Source organism: Zophobas morio, unplaced genomic scaffold, assembly GCF_036711695.1.
Source record: "Zophobas morio isolate AGI-343-1 ecotype UQ-CSIRO unplaced genomic scaffold, CSIRO_AGI_Zmor_V1 ptg000026l, whole genome shotgun sequence".
Lineage (NCBI taxonomy): Eukaryota > Metazoa > Arthropoda > Insecta > Coleoptera > Tenebrionidae > Zophobas > Zophobas morio.
The window spans coordinates 11,269,895-11,289,848 of NW_026972131.1; the positions used below are offsets into that span (position 1 = coordinate 11,269,895).

The 19,954-nt window shown below is 35.2% G+C and overlaps 2 protein-coding genes across 2 annotated transcripts; one reads left to right on the top strand and one right to left on the bottom strand.

Moving 5' to 3' along the window:
- The first annotated feature begins 2,208 nt into the window (after positions 1-2,208).
- Positions 2,209-10,773, top strand: LOC135136064 (trichohyalin-like). Its single transcript, XM_064065190.1, has 10 exons — positions 2,209-2,307; positions 3,776-3,913; positions 5,449-5,574; positions 6,242-6,519; positions 6,596-6,718; positions 8,543-8,656; positions 8,918-9,051; positions 9,129-9,270; positions 9,962-10,029; positions 10,583-10,773. The coding sequence occupies exons 1-10, from the start codon at positions 2,209-2,211 to the stop codon at positions 10,771-10,773; spliced, it is 1,413 nt and encodes a 470-aa protein (XP_063921260.1).
- A 7,377-nt stretch (positions 10,774-18,150) lies between these two features.
- Positions 18,151-19,591, bottom strand: LOC135136410 (NADH dehydrogenase [ubiquinone] flavoprotein 1, mitochondrial-like). The gene has a single exon (XM_064065665.1). The coding sequence runs from the start codon at positions 19,581-19,583 to the stop codon at positions 18,186-18,188; it is 1,398 nt and encodes a 465-aa protein (XP_063921735.1). The 5' UTR covers positions 19,584-19,591; the 3' UTR covers positions 18,151-18,185.
- Between the last annotated feature and the right edge of the window lie 363 nt (positions 19,592-19,954).

The following is a 19,954-nucleotide window of genomic DNA, read 5'->3' on the forward strand; positions in this document are numbered from 1 at the left end:
AAAATATCAAAAAACTGAAAAATCTAAAATTTAAAAATCGAAGAACTGAAAAAACGACAATTGAAAAACAGAAAACCTAAAACCGGGAAGTCGAAAAATCGAAAGATTAAGAAATCGAAACATTTGAAAAATTGAAATATGGAAGAGCTGAAATGAACAATCGAGAAATCGAAAAAATCAAAAATTTTAAATATTGGAAAATTAAAATACAAAAAAATTGACAAATCTAAAGTTTAAAAATCGAAAAAATAAAAAGTCGACACATCGAAAAATCTAGAAGTCAAAATGGAAAAGTCGAAGAACAGAAATATTGAAAAATCCCAAAACCGAACTATCGAAAAGCTGAAAAATGAAACAAAAAACTGACGAATCGAAAAACTGAAAAAACCCAAAAACTGAGAAATTAAAAAATTGAAAAATTGAGAAATCGAAGAATCAAAAAAAAAAAGTGAAGTTGAAAAATCAAGACCTGAAAAAATTGAAAAATTGAAAAACCAAAAAACCTGAAAAATCGACAAATAAAGAGTTTAGAAAAGTCAAAAATTGAAAAATCGAAATATTTAATAATCGTAAAATTAAAAAACCAAAAACCTGAAAAATCAAAAAATTAAAGAATTGAAAAATCGAAAAATTGAGAGTTTATAAAAGTCAAATTTGAAAAATGAAAAATTCGAAAATTTGACAAAATGACAATTGAAAAACAAAATCTAAAACCGACAAGTCGAAAAATCGACAGATTAAGAAATCAAAACATTTGAAAAATTCGAAAACTTGAAAAATTGAAATATGGAAGAACTGAAATGAAAACTCGAGAAATCGAAAAATCTAAAATTTTAAATATTGAAAAATTAAAATATCAAAAACTTAAAAATCTAAAATTTATAAATTGGGAAATTGAAAAAACGACAATTGAAAAACAGAAGATCTAAAACCGGGAAGTCGAAAAATCGAAAGCTCAAGAAATCGAAACATTTGAAAAATTGAAATACGGAAGAGCTGAAATTAAAAATTTTAAATATTGAAAAATTAAAATACCAAAAAATTGAGAAATCTAAAATATAAAAATCGATAAAGTAAAACGTCGACACATTGAAAAATCCAGAAGTTAAAAATGAAAAAGTCGAAGAACAGAAATAAACTGAAAACTGAAAAATGAAAGAAAAACTGCTGAATCGAAAAACTGACGAATCGAAAAACTGAAAAATCCCAAAAATGTGTATCAGATCACGGATCATGGCTTATAAATCAAATCGTTTCCGAACGCTTAGAGTCGACTTTGGCCTGAGTGCGCTCTGGTCTGTAGGTCAAACAAGTTCTCAGACGACGAACTGTAATTCGTCTGACCTGAATTAAAGTGAAGGAAACAGTAAGCAGCTTGTAATATTCTAGTAAATCTAATGTCAATTTGTCGAAAGTAAAACGCGTCGTTAAAAATATTATGACATTTTTTCTAGTTAATTTTATTCCTAGTTAGAAACAAACACTGTTGCCAACATAACTCGAGGAGTCCTTAACCATCATTTAATTTAAACTATGACGCTTCTCTGTGTTCTCTGGTTATTACTACGCAACGTACAGTGGCATAACCGGACACTTTAGGCGATATCTAAACCGTTTAAATAATTTACTCACACGTTGCATATAAAATTTATCGAGAGGTTAAACCATACTTCGATATATCAACAACTTTCACAATTACGAAAATCCTCATCCTCCCCAAAACCGCGATTGTAATTTCCTTCTAACACGTGTCGCAAACTCGTCTTAATTACGAATCGCGATAACCACGTCCCCGATAAGCCTCTAATATACGCGTGTCTGAAGTACGCCTCCGAACAATGGACTCCTATGATGGAGTACCGCGATATCGTCCACCTGAGCTGGCAGGTAAAGACATAGTTGACAGTGACTGAAGATACGAGGATTATTCTAGCGTCGTGAGCTGACCGTGCCACCTAGGTAGTAGAACAAACAATGTTGATTATGCCACGGCTGCATTCTCACACTAATAAGCGTCGATCGAAGCAAAAAATAAACGACAGCATCATTAAAATTTAATTTATTTCGAAGTCCATTACGATTGCCGTATTAATAAGAAAAGTTTCGCGTGATAGGCGTGAACGTCGCCGCAAACGCCGGGTTTAGAACGTGATTTATCTGTCTGATGGGAGATTTACAAGTCGGCGTGGTATTTCAACGAAATTCGTCATGATCACGTTTTTCGCAAGGAAATTGTCGCTGGCCACACACGGGTGGGGTATTTTGGTTGGAAGCGCGCGTTGTCCATTACGACGACGCTATTGTGTGGTAATTTCGGGATAAGCGGTTCTTGAAAGCGATTTTCGATAAAGTAGTGTTCGTTATTTCGAGATTCAGTTGATTTTTTCTGGGCTAGACCCGGTGTCGTTAGAATAAACAAGCTGATACATTCTAGGAGATAAAAAAATCACAGATTGATATCTACCTAAAACATTTGAAGTCTGAGACGTGACAATTCTATTAACAAGCTTATTAGACATTAGTCACGGTGAAAGTATTTAGAATGAGGGTATCATGGATCACGAGATGTTATCTTGGGTGGGTTACACATACGTGCATGGGTTCACAAACCTGAGTGTTTTCCAAACTCCTCAGAACTTTTATTTTTAAATTTTGTTGTCTCAAACATGCGAAATAGGATTAGAATCCCAGATATTTTTTTAAATTACTTAAAAAACCACACAAAAGTGGTCTTCGCGAGTCTTTCAAATTACTTCCAAAACAAAATAAGGAATGCCCGACATTCTTTCAAACTACTTCAAAAACCCTGTAAGAAAAACTTGGCAAACTAACAGCGATAGAGAGTCAAAACCTGGAGAGAGATAGGGAGAATCTAGAGAGAAAGAGAGTTTGAAAAGAGAACCGAAAGGGGAAAATTAAAAAAAAAAATAGAACTAGAAAGAAGGGAACCTGAAAAAAGATAGTTGGAAAAGACGAAACCTTAAAACAGAGAAGCTAAAAAATGACAACTTGAAAAGAGAGAACCTGGATGGGGAAATCCTGAAAAGGGGGAAACTAAAGAGAGAAAGCCTGAAATCTGAGAACTTGAAAAGAGGGAGACCTGAAACGAATGAAAAAACCTAGAGACAGAAAATCCGAAGAGAAAGCGAAAACTTGGAGAAAGAGAGAAGGAGAATAAATATCTAGAGAGAAAGGGGGAGAGAATTTAAAAAGTGAGAACTCGACAAGTGAGTACCTGAATAGGGAGAACTTGAAAAGAGAACCTGAAATGAGAGAACCGCAAGAGAAAGAACTTGAAAAGGGAGAACCTGAAGCGAAAACTTGAAAATCGAGAACCTAAAGAAGAGAACTTGGAAAGTAAGAACCCGAAAAAGCAGAACCTGCAAAGAAAAAGACCTTGAAAAGAGGGCAATCTGGAACAAGGTTTAGAGATAGGGAGAATCTAGAGAGAAAGAGTCAAAGAACTTGAAAAGAAAGTACTTAAACAGGTAGGAATCGAAAGAGGAAAATTAAAAAAAAATAGAACTTGAAAGGAGCGAACCTGATAAAAGAGAATTTGAAAAGATAAAACTTGAAAACAGAGAACCTAAAAAATGACAAGTTGAAAAGAAAGAACCAGGAAAAGGAAAACCTGAACAGGAAGATCATGATAAGAGAAAACCTGAAGAGAGATATCCTGAAAAGGGACAAACTAAAGAGAGAAAGCCTGAAAACTGAGAACATAAAAGAAGGGGACTTGAAACGAATGAGAGAACCTAGAGTGAAAGAGTGATAGAGACACAAAATCCGGAGAGAAAGCGAAAATCTGGAGAAAGAGAGAGGGAGAATATCTACAGAGAAAGGGAGAGAGAACTCGAAAAGTGAGTACCTGATTAAGAAGAACTTGAAAAGAGAACCTGAAATGAGAGACCCTGTAGAGAAATAACCTGAAGCGAAAACTTGAAAATCGAGAACTTGAAGAAGAGAATTTGGAAAGTAAGAACACGAAAAAGCAGAACCTGGAAAGAAAAAACCTGAAGAAAAAGACCTTGAAAAGAGGGTAGTCTGGAACAAGTTTTAGAGATAGGGAGAATCTAGAGAGAAAGCGTCAAAGAATTTGAAAAGAAAGTACTCAAAAAGGTAGGAATCAAAAGAGGAAAAGTAAAAAAAATAGAACTTGAAAGGAGCGAACCTGATAAAAGAGAATTTGAAAAGATAAAACCTGAAAAGAGAGAACCTAAAAAATGACAAGTTGAAAAGAGAGAACCAGAAAAAGGAAAACCTGAACAGGAAGATCCTGATAAGAGAAAACCTGAAGAGAGATAACCTGAAAAAGAAGAACCTAAAAAGAGAAAACCTGAAGAGAGAGACCCTGAAAAGAGAGGGACCTGAAACGAATGAGAGAACCTAGAAAGAAAGAGTACTGGAAAATCTGGAGAGAAAGCGAAAATCTGGAGAAAGATAGAGGAAGAATATATAGAGAGAAGAGGGACAGAATTTGAAGAGTGGGTACCTGAATAGGCAGAACTTGAAGAGAAAGAACTTGAAAAGGCAGAACTTGAAGAGAAATAACCTGAAGCGAAAACTTGAAAATCGAGAACCTGAAGAAGAGAATTTGGAAAGTAAGAACACGAAAAAGCAGAACCTGGAAAGAAAAAACCTGAAGAAAAAGACCTTGAAAAGAGGGCAATCTGGAACAAGTTTTAGAGATAGGGAGAATCTAGAGAGAAAGAGTCAAAGAATTTGAAAAGGAACTACTTAAACAGGTAGGAATCGTAAGAGGAAAAGTAAAAAATAGAACTTGAAAGAAGCGAACCTGATAAAAGAGAATTTGAAAAGATAAAACCTGAAAAGAGTGAAACTAAAAAATGACAAGTTTAAAAGAGAGAACCAGGAAAAGGAAAACCTGAACAGGAAGATCCTGATAAGAGAAAACCTGAAGAGAGATAACCTGAAAAGGGAGAACCTAAAAAGAGAAAACCTGAAGAGAGAGACCCTGAAAAGAGGGGGACCTGAAACGAATGAGAGAACCTAGAAAGAAAGAGTACTGGAAAATCTGGAGAGAAAGCGAAAATCTGGAGAAAGATAGAGAAAGAATATATAGAGAGAAGAGGGAGAGAATTTGAAGAGTGGGTACCTGAATAGGCAGAACTTGAAGAGAAAGAATTTGAAAAGGGAGAACTTGAAGAGATATAACCTGAAGCGAAAACTTGATAATCGAGAACCTGAAGAAGAGAATTTGGAAAGTAAAAACACGAAAAAGCAGAACGTGGAAAGAAAAAACCTGAAAAAAAAGACCTTGAAAAGAGGGCAATCTGGAACAAGTTTTAGAAAAAGGGAGAATCTAGAGAGAAAGAGTCAAAGAATTTGAAAAGAAAGTACTTAAACAGGTAGCAATCGTAAGAGGAAAATTAAAAAAAATAGAACTTGAAAGGAGCGAACCTGATAAAAGAGAATTTGAAATGATAGAACTTGAAAAGAGAGAACTTAAAAAATGACAAGTTGAAAAGAGAGAACCAGGAAAAGGAAAACCAAAGAGAGAAACCTGAAAAGGGAGAACCTAAAAAGAGAAAACCTGAAGAGAGAGACCCTAAAAAGAGGGAGACCTGAAACGAATGAGAGAACCTAGAAAGAAAGAGTACTGGAAAATCTGGAGAGAAAGCGAAAATCTGGAGAAAGATAGAGGAAGAATATATAGAGAGAAGAGGGAGAGAATTTGAAGAGTGGGTACCTGAATAGGCAGAACTTGAAGAGAAAGAACTTGAAAAGGCAGAACTTGAAGAGAAATAACCTGAAGCGAAAACTTGAAAATCGAGAACCTGAAGAAGAGAACCTGGAAAGAAAAAACCTGAAGAAAAAGACCTCGAAAAGAGGGCAATCTGGAACAAGTTTTAGAGATAGGGAGAATCTAGACAGAAAGAGTCAAAGAATTTGAAAAGGAACTACTTAAACAGGTAGGAATCGTAAGAGGAAAATGAAAAAAAATAGAACTTGAAAGGAGCCAACCTGATAAAAGAGAATTTGAAAAGATAGAACTTGAAAAGAAAGAACCTAGAAAATGACAAATTGAAAAGAGAGAACCAGGAAAAGGAAAACCTGAACAGGAAGATGCTGATAAGAGAAAACCTGAAAAGGAAGAACTTAAAACGAGAAAACCTGAAGAGAGAGACCGTGAAACGAATGAGAGAACTTAGAAAGAAAGAGTAATGGAAATCTGGAGAGAAAGCGAAAATCTGGAGACAGATAGAGGAAGGATATATAGAGAGAAGGGGAAGAGAACTTGAAAAGTGGGTACCTGAAGAAAAACAACCTGAAACGAAAACTTGAAAAGGGAGAACCTGAAGAAGAGAACGTGGAAAGTGAGAATCCGAAAAAAACAGAAGCTAGAAAAAAACCTGAAGAAAGAGTCCCTGGAGACCTGGAACAAGTGACAGAGGGAGATGGAGAATCTAGAGAGAAACAAGAAGAAAACATGAAAAGAAAGTACCTGAATAGGAATAACTTGAAAGAAGAGAAACTTGAAACAAGAAAGCCGAAAATGTGAGAGCCTGAAAAGAGAGAACCTGAAAAGGGACAACCTGAAATGAGACAATTCGAAATGAGGAAAACTGAAAAGAGAGAACCTCAAAAGAAAGAACCTGAACAGAGAGAGGGCGAAAAAAGGATCTGAAAAGAAAGAACCCGAAGAGGAAGAACCTGAAAAGAAAAAACCTGAGAAGAAAGAATCGGAAAGAAGAGAGCCTGAAGAGAGAGAACCTGAAAAGACAAGAACTTGAAACAAGTGGGGGAACCTAGACAGAAAAAGTGAAAAGGCAAAAACCTAGAGAAAGAGAGAGGTAGAAAATCTAGAGAGAAAGGGGCAGAGAATTTGAAAAGTGAGAACTCGAAAAGAGAGTACCTGAATAGGGAGAACTTGAAAAGAGAACCTGAAGAGAAAGAACCTGAAAGGAAAGAACCTGAAAAGGGAGAACTTAAAGAGACCACCTGGGAAACGAATACTAAAAAAGGGAGAACCTGAAAGCCTGAAAGGACAGAGACCTGAAAAGAGTCAAAAAGAATCTCGGAAGAAAGAGGGGAGAATCTGTAAAGAGAGAACCTGAAAACAGAGTACTTGAATCGGGCAAGCCTGAACAGAAAGAGAAGGAAATGAGAGGACCTGAAGAGAAAGAACCTGAGAAGAAATAATCTGAAAAGAAAGAACCTGAAAAGACTAAGATCTGGAACGAGTGAAAGAGAGGGAGAGGAAGAATCTAGAGAGAAACAAGGAAAAAATCTGAAAACCGAGAACTTGGAAAGAAAACTCGAAAACAGTGTTCCTGAATACGGAGAACTTGAAATAAAACGTACTTGAAGAGAAAGAACTTAACGGGCAGGAGACAGCCCGAAATGAGAGAAACTGAAAAGAGAGAACCACAAAAGAAAGAATCTGAAGAGAAAGAGGGAGAAAAAAGAACCTGAGAAGAAAGAACCTGAAAGGTGAGAACTTAAAGAGAGAATCTGGAAAACTAATAATAATAATAATAATAGATATATATTTGCCAAACAGCATAAGCCACAAGTAGGCAAAAGAAAAAAATACAAAATACATATATAAAAAACAATAAACAAATAAGTGTACAGATGCGCACAAAAACATATAGAAAAATATATAAACTAATTAGATAAAGATAAACTATTTTTTGCTAAACTCGAGAACAGCTTTACCTAGAATACATTTTAAGGAATCGAAGTTAAGGTCACAATCTTTCGCAAATATATTAAAGTTGGAGCAAGCAACCGTGATAGGCGATCTCTTTAGGGCATTACTTCTATTAAAGGTGCAATAAAACGTGCGACTACTTCTACTCGATAAACGAGGCACATAAAAATTAAGATAATCTAAAAGCAGGGGACAGTCAATATAAAAATTATTTAACTTATATACAAAATTAATGGATGATAAGACCCTCCTTGTTTCAAGTGACAATACTCCAAAGATAGACAAAAGGATGGAATGCTCAAAGTGTCTATGAGGGTAATAACCAAAACGTTGGCGATAAAGAAATTTCAGAAATTTACGTTGGATACGCTCTATCCCTTTAACCATATAGGAGTACACAGGATACCAAATTAGAGAGCAATACTCGAGTTTAGAACGCACCAAAGCGTAATATAGGGTCTTCAAACTATCGTTTCTATTTCTAAAATCAGAACAATTTCTGTAAATGAAGCCTAAAACACGGCATGATTCCTTAATTTTAATGGTAATATGTTCCCTGAAGGTAAATTCAGTATCAAATGTCACACCTAAGTCAGTAGTTTTCGAGCAACGTTGTATTAAGTCATTATTAATGCTATAGTCAAACTGAGTAATCTGCCTTTTACGACTGTAAGATATCACCTTGCATTTACCAATGTTCAGAAACAGACAATTCTCGCAACACCAGTTATAAACTTTATCTAAATCATGTTGAAGATTTAAGCAATCGCTAAAACAATCAATTTTGGCGTATAATTTCAAGTCGTCTGCGTAGAACAATCTGTTACTATCCATTATGTCACTAAGGTCATTGATAAACAGTAGACTAGTACTTGAAAAGGGAGAAGTCGAAAACAGAAAACCTGAAGAGAGAAATCCTGAAGAAGGAAGATCTGAAAAGAGCGAAAGAGAATCTCTGACAAAAGAGGAGGAGAATCTGTAGAGAGAACCTGAAAACAGAGTACTTGTACAGGCCAAGTCTAAAAAGAAAGAGAAGGCAATGAGAAGACCTGAAGAAAAAGAACCTGAAAGAAGAAAGCCTGAAGAAAGAAAACCTGAAATCCGAGAACCCGAAAAGACTGAAAACAGAAACTGAGAAGAAAGGACCTGAAACGAGAGAATCTGAAGACAGACCCTTGAGAATCTAAAAGGGGAGAACTCGAAAGGAGCGAGCAAAAAACTGAAAAGTAACTTGAACAGGAAAAACGAGAAGAGGGAGAACCTAAAGAGAGAACCTGAAAAGAGAAAGGGAGAATTTCGGAATAAAGTAGGAGAGAATCTGGAAAGAGAGAATTTGAAAAGAGAAATCCTGAAAAGACGAAGATCTGAAAACAGTGAAAGAAAATCTCGGGAGAATCTGTAAAATAAGAACCTGAAAACAGAGAACTTGGAATAGGAGAAGCCTAAACAGAAAGAGAAGGAAATGAGGGGCCTGAAGAGAAAGAACCTGAACATAGACAATCTGAAGAGAAAGAACCTGAAAAGGAAGAACCTGAAGACAGAAAACCCGAAACGAGTGAGCCAGAACCTAGAGAGAAAGAAGCAGGAAATCTGTAAGAGAGAACTTGAAAAGAGAGAACTCCAAAAGAAAGTACTTGAATAGGAAGAACTAGAAGAGTGAGAATCTAAAGGGAGAGCTTGAAAAGAGAGAACCTGAAGAGAGACCGGGAAAAGGATGAGACTTGAAACGAGTGAAAGAGAGAGGAAGACATTAGGAAGAAAGTCAAAGAGAATCTGAAAAGAGAAAACTTGAAAAGAGAGAATTTGAAAGGACTAAACCTCAAAAAAGAAAACCTAAAAAATGACAACTTGAAAAAAGAGAACCTGGAAAGGAAAAACCTGAACAGAGACTCTGATAAGAGAAAACCTGAAGAGAGATAACCTGAAAAGGAAGAAACTAAAGAGAGGCAGCCTGAAAGTGGAGAACCTGAAAAGAGAAAATCTAAAGAGAGAAATCTCGAAAAGACAGGGACGTGAAACAAGTGGGAGAACCTGGAGAGAAATAGTGATAGAGAGAGAAAACCCAGTGAAAAAACAAAAACTTGGAAAAAGAGAGAGGGAGAAAATCTAGAGAGAAAGGAGCAAAGGATTTGAAAAGTGAGAACTCGGAAATAGAGTACCTGAATAGGGAGAACTTGACAAGGGAGAACCTGGAAAGTGAGAACCGGAAAAGGGAGAACCTAGAAAGAAAAAATCTGAAGAGAGAGACCCCAAAAAGAGGTAGACTTGGAACGAGTGAGAAAGAGAGGTAGAATCGAGAGAACAAGAAGAAAATCTGAAACGAAAGAACTTGAAAAGAAAAATCCAAGAGAGTATCTGAATAGGGAGAACTTGAAACAACAGGAACTTGAAACAAGAAAGCCGAAAATGTGAGAACCTGACGAAAGAGAACCTGAAAAGAGCCAACCTGAAAAGAGCCAGCGCTAAATGAGAGAATTTGAAAAGAGAGAACCACAGAAGAAAGAAACTGAACAGAGAGAGGACGAAAAAAGAAGCTGAAAAGAAAGAACCTGAAGAGGAAGAACCTAAAAATGGAGAACTTAAAGAGAGAATCTGGGAAACAACTACTTGAAAATTGAGAAAAGCTGAAAAGAATGAAAGAGAATCTCGAGAGAAAGAGAGGGAGAATCTGTAAAGAAAGAATCTGAAAACAGTACTTGAACAGAGCAAGCCTAAAAGGAAAGAGAAGGAAATGAGAGAACCTGAAGAGAAAGAAACTGAAAAGAAAAAACGTGAAAGGAGACAGCATGAAGAGAGAGAATTTAAAATGCGAAAACCCGAAAAGAGAGTCTGAGAACAGAAACTGAAAAGAAAAAACCTGAAGACAGGACCTGAAAGGAGAACCTGTAAACAAAAAATCTGAAGAAAGAGATCCTGGAATTAGTGAGAGAAAAAGGCAGACAATCTATACGAGAGAACTTGAAAAGAGAAAACTAAGAGACTACCTGAATAGGGAGAACTTGAAACAAGAGGAAATTGAAACAAAAAAGCTGAAAACATACGAAGCTGAAGAGAGAGAAGCTGAAAAGAGACAACCTGAAAAAAGCCAGCCCTAAATGAGAGGAATTGAAAAGAAATTGAAAACAAAGAACCTGAAAAGGGAGAAACTGAAAACAGAGTACTTGAATAAAGCAAGCCTGAAATGGAAAAGAAGGAAATGGGAGGACCTGAAGAGAAATAACCTGAAAGGAAAGAGCCTGAAGAGAAAACTTGTAATCTGAGAACCCGAAAAGAGAGTCTAAAAACAGAAACTGAAAAAAAAAGAACCTGAAATGAAAGAACCTGAAAAGGGAGAAACTGCAGAGAGGACCTGAAGGAAGAACTTGTAAATAAAAAACCTGAAGAAAGAGATCCTAGAACGAGTGGGAGAAAGAGGGAGACAATCTATAAGAGAGAACTTGAAAAGAGAAGACTCCAAAGAAGAGTACCTGAATAGGGAGAACTTGAAAAGAGATTTGGAAATGTGAGAAGCTGAAAAAGGAGAACCCGAAATGAGCGAGCAAAAAAACTGAAAAAAACCTGACGAGAAAAAACTTCAACGGAAAAAACTAGAGAGAATTTAAAGGGACACCTTGAAGAGGGAGGAACTCGAAAGAGAAAACCTGAAGAGAGACACCCTGAAAAGAGGGATACCTAAAACAAGTCAAAAAGAGAGGGAGAATTTAGAAATACAATACAAATTTCAAACTACTTAAAAAAAAAAACAAAAAATCTTACAAATTGCTTCAAAAACAATACACAGAAAGATCTGCGAGATTCTTTGACCTGACCTGACCATCTGATAATTGGGAATTTTCCAGAGGCTCAGTGCTATTTTATCTTACTTTTAAATGAAGTAAAATTTAGGCCTTTTGGACACTCCTCTAAATTTTTCCCGTGCTCATTCACCAGGACGCTTCTATGGGGCTCTAAAAAATGTTACGTCCCCAACTACGAGAACTACATATGAAGCAATTTTTAGGTAGAAATGTCGAAGTCTTCGCCAATTTCTGTTCTCGATTAATTCCAGTTTGCTTACCTCGGTCAGTTTTTTTCCCGTCTGCTGTTTGAACTTCGTGACTGAATCTAATTTCGCTAAGTATCTCACATAACTGATTGCAGTTAATTTGCAGAGAAAAACCGGCCGCGCTGTACTATTACGCGCTAAACTAGTAAACATCTGTCATTTAAATGAGGCGCTTTTATTGGTACAGATTTATTAGAGTCGTAATTTGCCATTATTAAGATTTCATTATGCGATGAGACAATGCTGCGTCAGCTGGTCAGCTGATAAAACAACAATCGCCGACAAAAATCTTTTTGCTTTTTCGTCGATATGAAAGTTTCATGAGTGAAATTAAAAACCAATGATAATTCATTACGAGCGCAGACGTCCCTCTCGGTGTTCATCTCGGAATATAAATGCGGGAACGCGTGTGTGGTCTAAAATGGTTTGATGAGTTAATTCGAGTGGTGCAAAATTACTATAAAATATTCCAAAATAATAGTAAACAAAACAGTGAGACCACCTGCCTACTGTGTTATTAGGGTAGCAGACTTAATTGAATTATTTACTGGTGGTCTTGGTTTGGCGTACCACTTCGACTTCTACTATTTGTAAGGCAACCCGTAATTTTGATGAATTTATTTTTTGCGCCTGTTATTAGACATTTTCGCTTTTTTAATAAATTACTATGTTTCAGAGGCGACATCTGCGACGGAAGGTTTTTCTAGGATGCGTGATTGCGGGGCTGTTTATTTCACCAAAAAAGCGTCTATGCTAGGGCGGATTCATAAACCACAAGTACACGAGTGCGTCGCCGCTAACGAGAGTCTGAACCTGGCCCATCTAGGAAGTGCCTCGTCCTCGCCGTTTTCTTTTCCAGCGTTAAATCATCGTAATAACCGCGCAGCGCTTTATTTAGAAAGCGAGGTTAATTATGGTTCTTGGTTTCATTTCAGCAAAGTCCGTTCCTGAAATAACCCGCGAGCCCAAAATGTCCATGCCATAAAATTAAATTATTGCTGTCGGAATCTTTCAAGATGATTACACTTTAGCGGTGGTCATGTTTTTAAGTGTTTTTCCTTTCCGACGCTTGATCTTGTTAAAATACCATGAAAATTGCTCTCGACAAACCCGTTCGACGATGGTAATGTTAGGTGCGAAGAAGTGCGGATTTAATTCTCGGCGGTTTTCTTTGAAGCGGCGAAAAAAATATTGCGCCAAAAAGACAAAAAGTTGTCGCTAATCAGGGTCATGGGATTGCTGCCGACTCGGTTGTAAATGTCACCATTTTAATATACAGCCGGAGAGCTGGTATTGTGGTGACTGGCGTTACCCATAAAAGTCATTGATTACTGGAACGTGTTTCTGCGTTTCCTTCGCGGAACGAATAACATATAACCATTGTTTAAGTATATTATAGTTGGACAACCTAATACAAATTTTACTTCGCCTAAATAGTGAGCTACAGTTATTTTACTCTAAATCAGATGGCGCCATCAAACATTAGCAAAGGCAAACACCCTTCACTCTGCTCTTATACGAGGAGTTATCCATAAATCCATAATTAACATTGTTCCGTAAACAGTAATGTGTATAAACATATATGTACACAATATGAAAATATACTTGACATAAAAAATATGAAGCAACGCGTTGTAACGTGATAAGAAAGAATTGAATTTAAATGAATTTGGCGCATATTTTTATTTGACTATATCTGAAGACTGACAGAAACTTTCCAAGGGTTTTTAAACTGGTATAATTGTTTAGTTTTACAAGATTAAAGTAAAACAAGATTTTAAGTAAAATTTATATTCGTGGTGTTACAAAAATATTAACACAAAATGAAAATATATGTTCAAAGTAAATAACAGAATGACATAAACTTTCGGCGTTAACATTACAAATAATTACAAGAGAGAAAAAAACGCATTAAGAACTTAAGAGGCATGTTTGTAATATCGAGTTGTTAAAGGCTGGTTTGAAGACTGTTTGTTTCTATGAAAAACAATTGCTGTTATCGGACATTTTGGTAGATTTTGTTCCAAAAATACGAGATATCTAATTGTTTCTTGAACTAGTTTCCGTAACTTCTAAAATTTAAAAAGGATACGCCGTTCTGCTGTAATAAAATCTAGAATAAGGTCAAAATCACACTAATATTACATCTGATTTTGTTAACCACATGAATATAATTTACATTAAAATAAGTTACAGACATTGTTTGAAATGTTTATTATAGTTCGAAAACAAGATAAAATAAATAAATAAATAAATAAAATGTGCAGTTTATAAACTTCAGAATTTTAGTATAAAAATAATCATGTTTGAAGCTTTATTTTGTCTGTTCCATTTTATTAGGTGTATTGGGCCCCTCTCGGGATATAACACCGACATCAGTGCACCGACCCAACGTTCTTCAACCGATGGGATGATTTATTACTTCCGATTTTCGGCTAGATCTGCACAGTTAACTCTTTGCGCACTGCACACTGACATAGAATATTTTGTTCACGGGAGCATCAAAAATATTACGCCGAAATTTCTTCAAGTGTTATTTTTTTTAAGGTGTCATATTTGTCAGCGTTTCCAAAATTTTCTTCTTTGCACAGGTCAACTAATTTTTCGTAAACCGCATTTTAAAATTTTTGTTATTGTATTTTTTACTTTTTAATTTTCTAAGGCATGAAAAACTCCCATATAGTTTTCTATGAATTTATTAACAAAATCGACTGATAACTTGCGCGACATTTTGTGTTAATTAACACCAATAGTGATTATGGTAATTTTATAATTATCATTTTAATGAAATTGTGTTCTTCACTTCGCGAACGACAGCAAACAATTTAAAATTACCGCTAGTCAAGGACCTGAAAATCCATCTCTCCCAAATATGTCTTTCTTGGCACGATTTGTAATCCGAAGTCTCCCTTCACATGCAATTTTTCGTCGCCTGAGAACTTGTTTGATCTACAGACCAAAGCACACTCAGGCCAATATCGGCTTTAAGCGATTTATCTATAAACCGATATTCGTTAGAGTTGATGTGATACACATCCACTACGAAGAACTAACCCATTTCGACCGTTGGACTTTACAACGAATAAGTGAACAAAGTTCTTGAACATCTTAACGATTTAATACATAATTTTCCCGAATGACAAAATTTACATTTCAAATTATATTATCAAACTACACTCTCCAAAATTTGTCACGAACAATGAAATGACGCAATCTCCAAATTTTACAATAGTAAAATTGTAGTTTCGCCCCGTTTACGGTTTATGCATCCGTGTCGAGTTTTCACCTTAGACGTCAAGATTTTTGGAAAAAAAAATCAACATTTTCCAATTTATAATGTTATGTATTTAAATTTTAAAAAGTAGAATAGTCCTGATCTTGTGATTTATACCTAAATACGCTATTGGGATTTTTCGGCTTGTCGATTTCTCGATTTTTCAACTTTAAATGTCTCAATTTTTCAATATTTCAATTTTGGGCTTTTCCGATTCCTCCATTCCTTAAATTTTCTATTTCTCGATTTTTTTATTTTTCGATTTCTCAATCTTACGATGTTTCAATGATACGATTTCTCAATTTTTGTCCTCTTCAATTTTACGGTTTTTAAATATTTCGATTTCCCAATTTTTCAAATTTTCACGTTTCTAAATTTTCAGTTTGCCGATTTCTAAAACATTTTTTTTATTTGTCCATTTCTGAATTTCCTAAAGTTTCGATTTTTCACATCTTCAATTCCTCAATTTTTCGATTTTTTAAGATTACGATTTTTCAATTTTGCTTTTTTAGATTTTCGATTTCTCAATTTTCCAATTTTTTAATTTCTCAATTTTTTGAATATTTTTTTCAGTTATGAGATTTTTCAATATTTCAATTTTTCGACTTTTCGATATTTGAATTGATGGATTTTTTTTGATTTCTCGCTTTTTTCCTTTTTGGATTTTCAATTTATTGTAAATTTTAGATTTTTCAATTCTGGGACTGTTTAATGCTTCGATTTCTCAATTTTTAAACTTTTCGATGTTTTAATATTTCATTTTTTAAAATTCTAGGTTTTTCGATATCTCGAGTTTTCAGTTCTTCTATATTTCAATTTTTCAATTTTTTGATTTTTTGAATTTTAATTTTTGGTTTTCCAGTTTTTCTTTTTTAAAATTTTTCGATTATTCAATTTTTTAATTTCTCAATTTATCGAATTCAGATGTTTCGTTGTTTTGATTGTTCAATTTCTCAATTTTTCAATTTTTAACTTTCCTTTTCGGCTTCCGACTCCTCAATTTCTCGATCCTCCGATTTTTCGATTTCTCGAAGGCTCAGTTTTTGAATTTTTCGATGTTTCGATTTTTTGATTTCTCGGTTTTTCGATTTTTTTCTTTTGAGCTTTTCAATTTCTGGATTTTCCAATTTTTCAATGCCCCGATTTTTCAATTTTTCAAATTGAATTGGATCTCTCGATTCTTCAATTTTGCGCTATTTTAATTATTCATTGTTTTAAATTTTAGTTTTTTCGATTTCTCGATTTTTTGACTTTTCAGTTCTTCAGTATTTAAATTTTTGAATTTTTCAAATTTTTGCGTTAAATTTTCAGTTTTCTGATTTCTCAATTAATCTATTTTTGATTTTCCCACTTCTCAAAGTTTCGATTTTTCAGTTCTTCAATTCTTCGATTTTTCGACTTCGCTTTATTGGTTTGTCGATTTCTCAATTTTTGGATATTTCTTTCAGTTTTGATATTTTTCAATACTTCGATTCTTTCATTTTTCGACTTCTAGATTTTTCTATTTTTTATTTTTGGATTTTCAGTTTTTTGTTTTTTATTTCAATTTCTCAATTTTTCAATTTTTTCATATTTTAATTTTTAAATTTCTAGATTTTTCAGTTTCTCGAGTTTCCAGTTCTATATTTTAATTTTTTAAATTTACGAATGTTTAAATTTTTTGAGATCTCAATTCATTGAGATTCGGATGTTTCGATGTTTTGATTATTCAATCTCTCGCTTTATCAATTTTTCCATATTTAAGTTTTCGATTTTTCGATTTTGGCCTAGTTCGTTTTCTCAATTTTTTTATTTTTCGACTTCTCGATTTTTCGACTCCTCGATTTTTTTTTGTCTTTTGATTTTTCGATTTCTCGATGTCTCAATTTTTGAATTTTACAATGTTTCGATTTTTCGATTTGTTGGTTTTTCGATTTTTTGCTTTTCGGTTTCTCGATTTTTCGATGTTTCGATTTTTGATTTATCCGATTCTTCAATTGTCCAATTTTTTAAATTCTCGACTTCTCGATTCGTTGATTTTTCAGTTTTTCGATTATTAAATTTTAGATTTTTATTTTTATTTTTTTTGATTTTTTGATGTTTGGATTTCTCCATTTTTCAGTTTTAGGATATTTTAACTTTTCAATGTTTTAAATTTTAGATTTTTCGATTTTTTAGTTCTTCAATATTTTTTTATTTTTCAAATTTTGACGTTTCTGAATTTTTAGTTTTCGGATTTCTCAATTAATCTATTTTTTTATATTCCCATTTCTCCACTTCCTAAAGTTTCGATTTTTCAGTTCTTCAATTTTTCGATTATTCAGGTTTTTGATTTTTTAAGTTTGCGATTTTTAGACTCTGCTTTTTTGACTTTTTTGTTTGTCAATTTTTTAATTTCCTAATTTTTTGATATTTCGTTCAATTTTGTGATTTTTCAGTTTTTTGATTTCTCAATTTTAACTTTTCAATTTTTGAAATTATTATTTTTTTTCGATTTTTTGAGTTTTCAGTTCTCTATATTTCAATTTTTCAATTTTCGGAATTTTTAAATTTTCGATTGTCCATTTTTTTTTTATTTTTCGATTTTCCAAAATTTTTCGATGTTTCGATTTTTGAATTAACCGATTGTTCAATTTCTCGATTTTTAAATTTTAGATTTTCCAATTTTTATTTTTTTGATTTTTTTATGTTTCGATTTCTCGATTTTACAATTTTCCCATATTTGAATTTGTCAGTGTTTTAAATTTTCGATTTCGGGGATTTACTGTGTTACAGTAGTCATCAGTCATTACTCATCAAGAACGATTATTGCTGTGCGTTAAAATGCCTACATACTGATAAGCACGTACATACAAGACACATTTAAGGCTGTTTTAGTATAATTTTTGCAATTTTAAATTTATTTCTTGATGTCTAAATCGTATATATTTAAATGGTGATGAATATTTTGTGATACAATCTTAGGATAAAATGCATTTTAGTTTCAAAAATAATATGTATTTAATGATTTGACTACTGTTAATAAAAAAAATACGTAAGAAGATGTTCATATTGAATTAATTTGGTGTTCATGGTTTGATGATAACCCATAGTTATTCTGGAGGCAAATTAGATGACTTGTTACTTATTAATTAAAGCAGTGGTCTTTTAATTTCGTATACCTTTAAAGTGACGATAACTTTACTGAACAAAACTCGAACTAGTACAGATTATAGGACACAAACACAAGGGTTGTCTTCGTTTTCGTCCTTTGACTCGTGCTGGTCGTGGTACTTGTGGATTCTAGCCTCGATTTCGTCTCGGAAGTGTCTGATGAGTCCTTGCACTGGCCAAGCTGCTCCGTCCCCCAAAGCACAAATACTACGACCCTCGATTTGTACCGTCAATTCCAATAACATGTCGATTTCTTCAATTTTGGCACAACCCTCGACAAGTCGGTGGACTATTTTGTACAACCAATTGACTCCTTCGCGGCATGGAGTACATTGGCCACAAGACTCGTGTTTGTAGAACCTCATCAACCTGTCTATCGCTTTAATAATGTCAACGTCTTTGTTCATGACGATTAGTGCAGCCGTTCCAAGCCCCGATTTTGCTTCAATCAGAGCGTCAAAATCCATGAGGACGTCGTCACAGATGTCTTTTGGCAACACCGGCGTGGACGAACCTCCAGGGATTACCCCCAACAAGTTGTCCCAACCTCCAACCACACCTCCAGCGTGCCTCTCAACCAACTCCCGTAACGGAATACTCATTTCTTCTTCCACGGTACACGGGTTATTCACGTTACCCGAGATGTTATAGAGTTTGGTCCCAGAATTCTTGGGTCGTCCGAAAGAGGCAAACCATGCCCCCCCTCTGCGACAAATCGTCGGTGAAACCGCCACAGTCTCACAATTCGTCACAGTAGTCGGACATCCAAACAACCCAATATCAGCTGGAAAAGGCGGCTTCAACCTCGGTTTTCCTTGTTTACCCTCTAGGGACTCCAACAACGCCGTTTCCTCGCCACAAATATAAGCCCCAGCACCTCTATGTACAAACACATCGAAATCCAAGCCCGATCCACACGCATCACGACCAATCAACCCGGCTTGATAAGCCTCAGCTATAGCCACCTGCATATTGGCAGCCTCATTGTAGAACTCGCCTCTGATGTAGATGTACGCCGACTTTGCTCCCATGGCACTTCCAGCAATTAAAGCACCTTCGAGCAACTTGTGGGGGTCGTGCCTCATGATTTCACGGTCTTTGCACGTCCCAGGTTCACCTTCGTCGGCGTTAATAACCAGAAATTTGGGTCTACCGTCGTCGGGTTTTCGCATGAAGGACCATTTCAGTCCCGACGGGAACCCAGCGCCGCCGCGCCCTCTCAAACCTGACGTTTTGACCTCCTGGATTATCCAGTCGGGACCTTTGAGGATGATTTCCTTGGTTTTGTACCAGTCGCCGCGTTTTAGGGCACCCGGGAGGCGCCAGTCGTGCTTACCATACAGGTTGGTGAAGATGCGGTCTTGGTCTTTCAGGTTCCCGAAGGAGCTTTTGGGGCGGGTGTGGATTTTCAAAAGAAAGGAAGTTTTGACAAGACGGGTGAAGTGTGTCAACATTTTTGAGTTTGACGTTTCGGGTAGTCAACGATTAATTCCACGGGTAACCCCAGCCTTGAAACGTTTTTTCGTCGAAATTGCAGTGACCTTCCACGTACACGCGCCAACGCAAGAACTGTTTTGTCTAAAACCCGAATCCCGTAAACACATTCGCAAACAGTTTACATTTACTTCGGCAATGTTTATAATAATTCCCCTATAAGTCGAAAAAACCATCCGAATTCCGTGCGTGCGTATTCGAATTCCGCGTTTTAGGATGTTTAGGAGCTATAAAGATACAGGCGGTTAAAGCACATCTAAAACATTAGAAAGGCCGGTCCCAAATTATTTTAAATTAAACGCGGGGAAGACTTTAATGGCACACCGCCGGC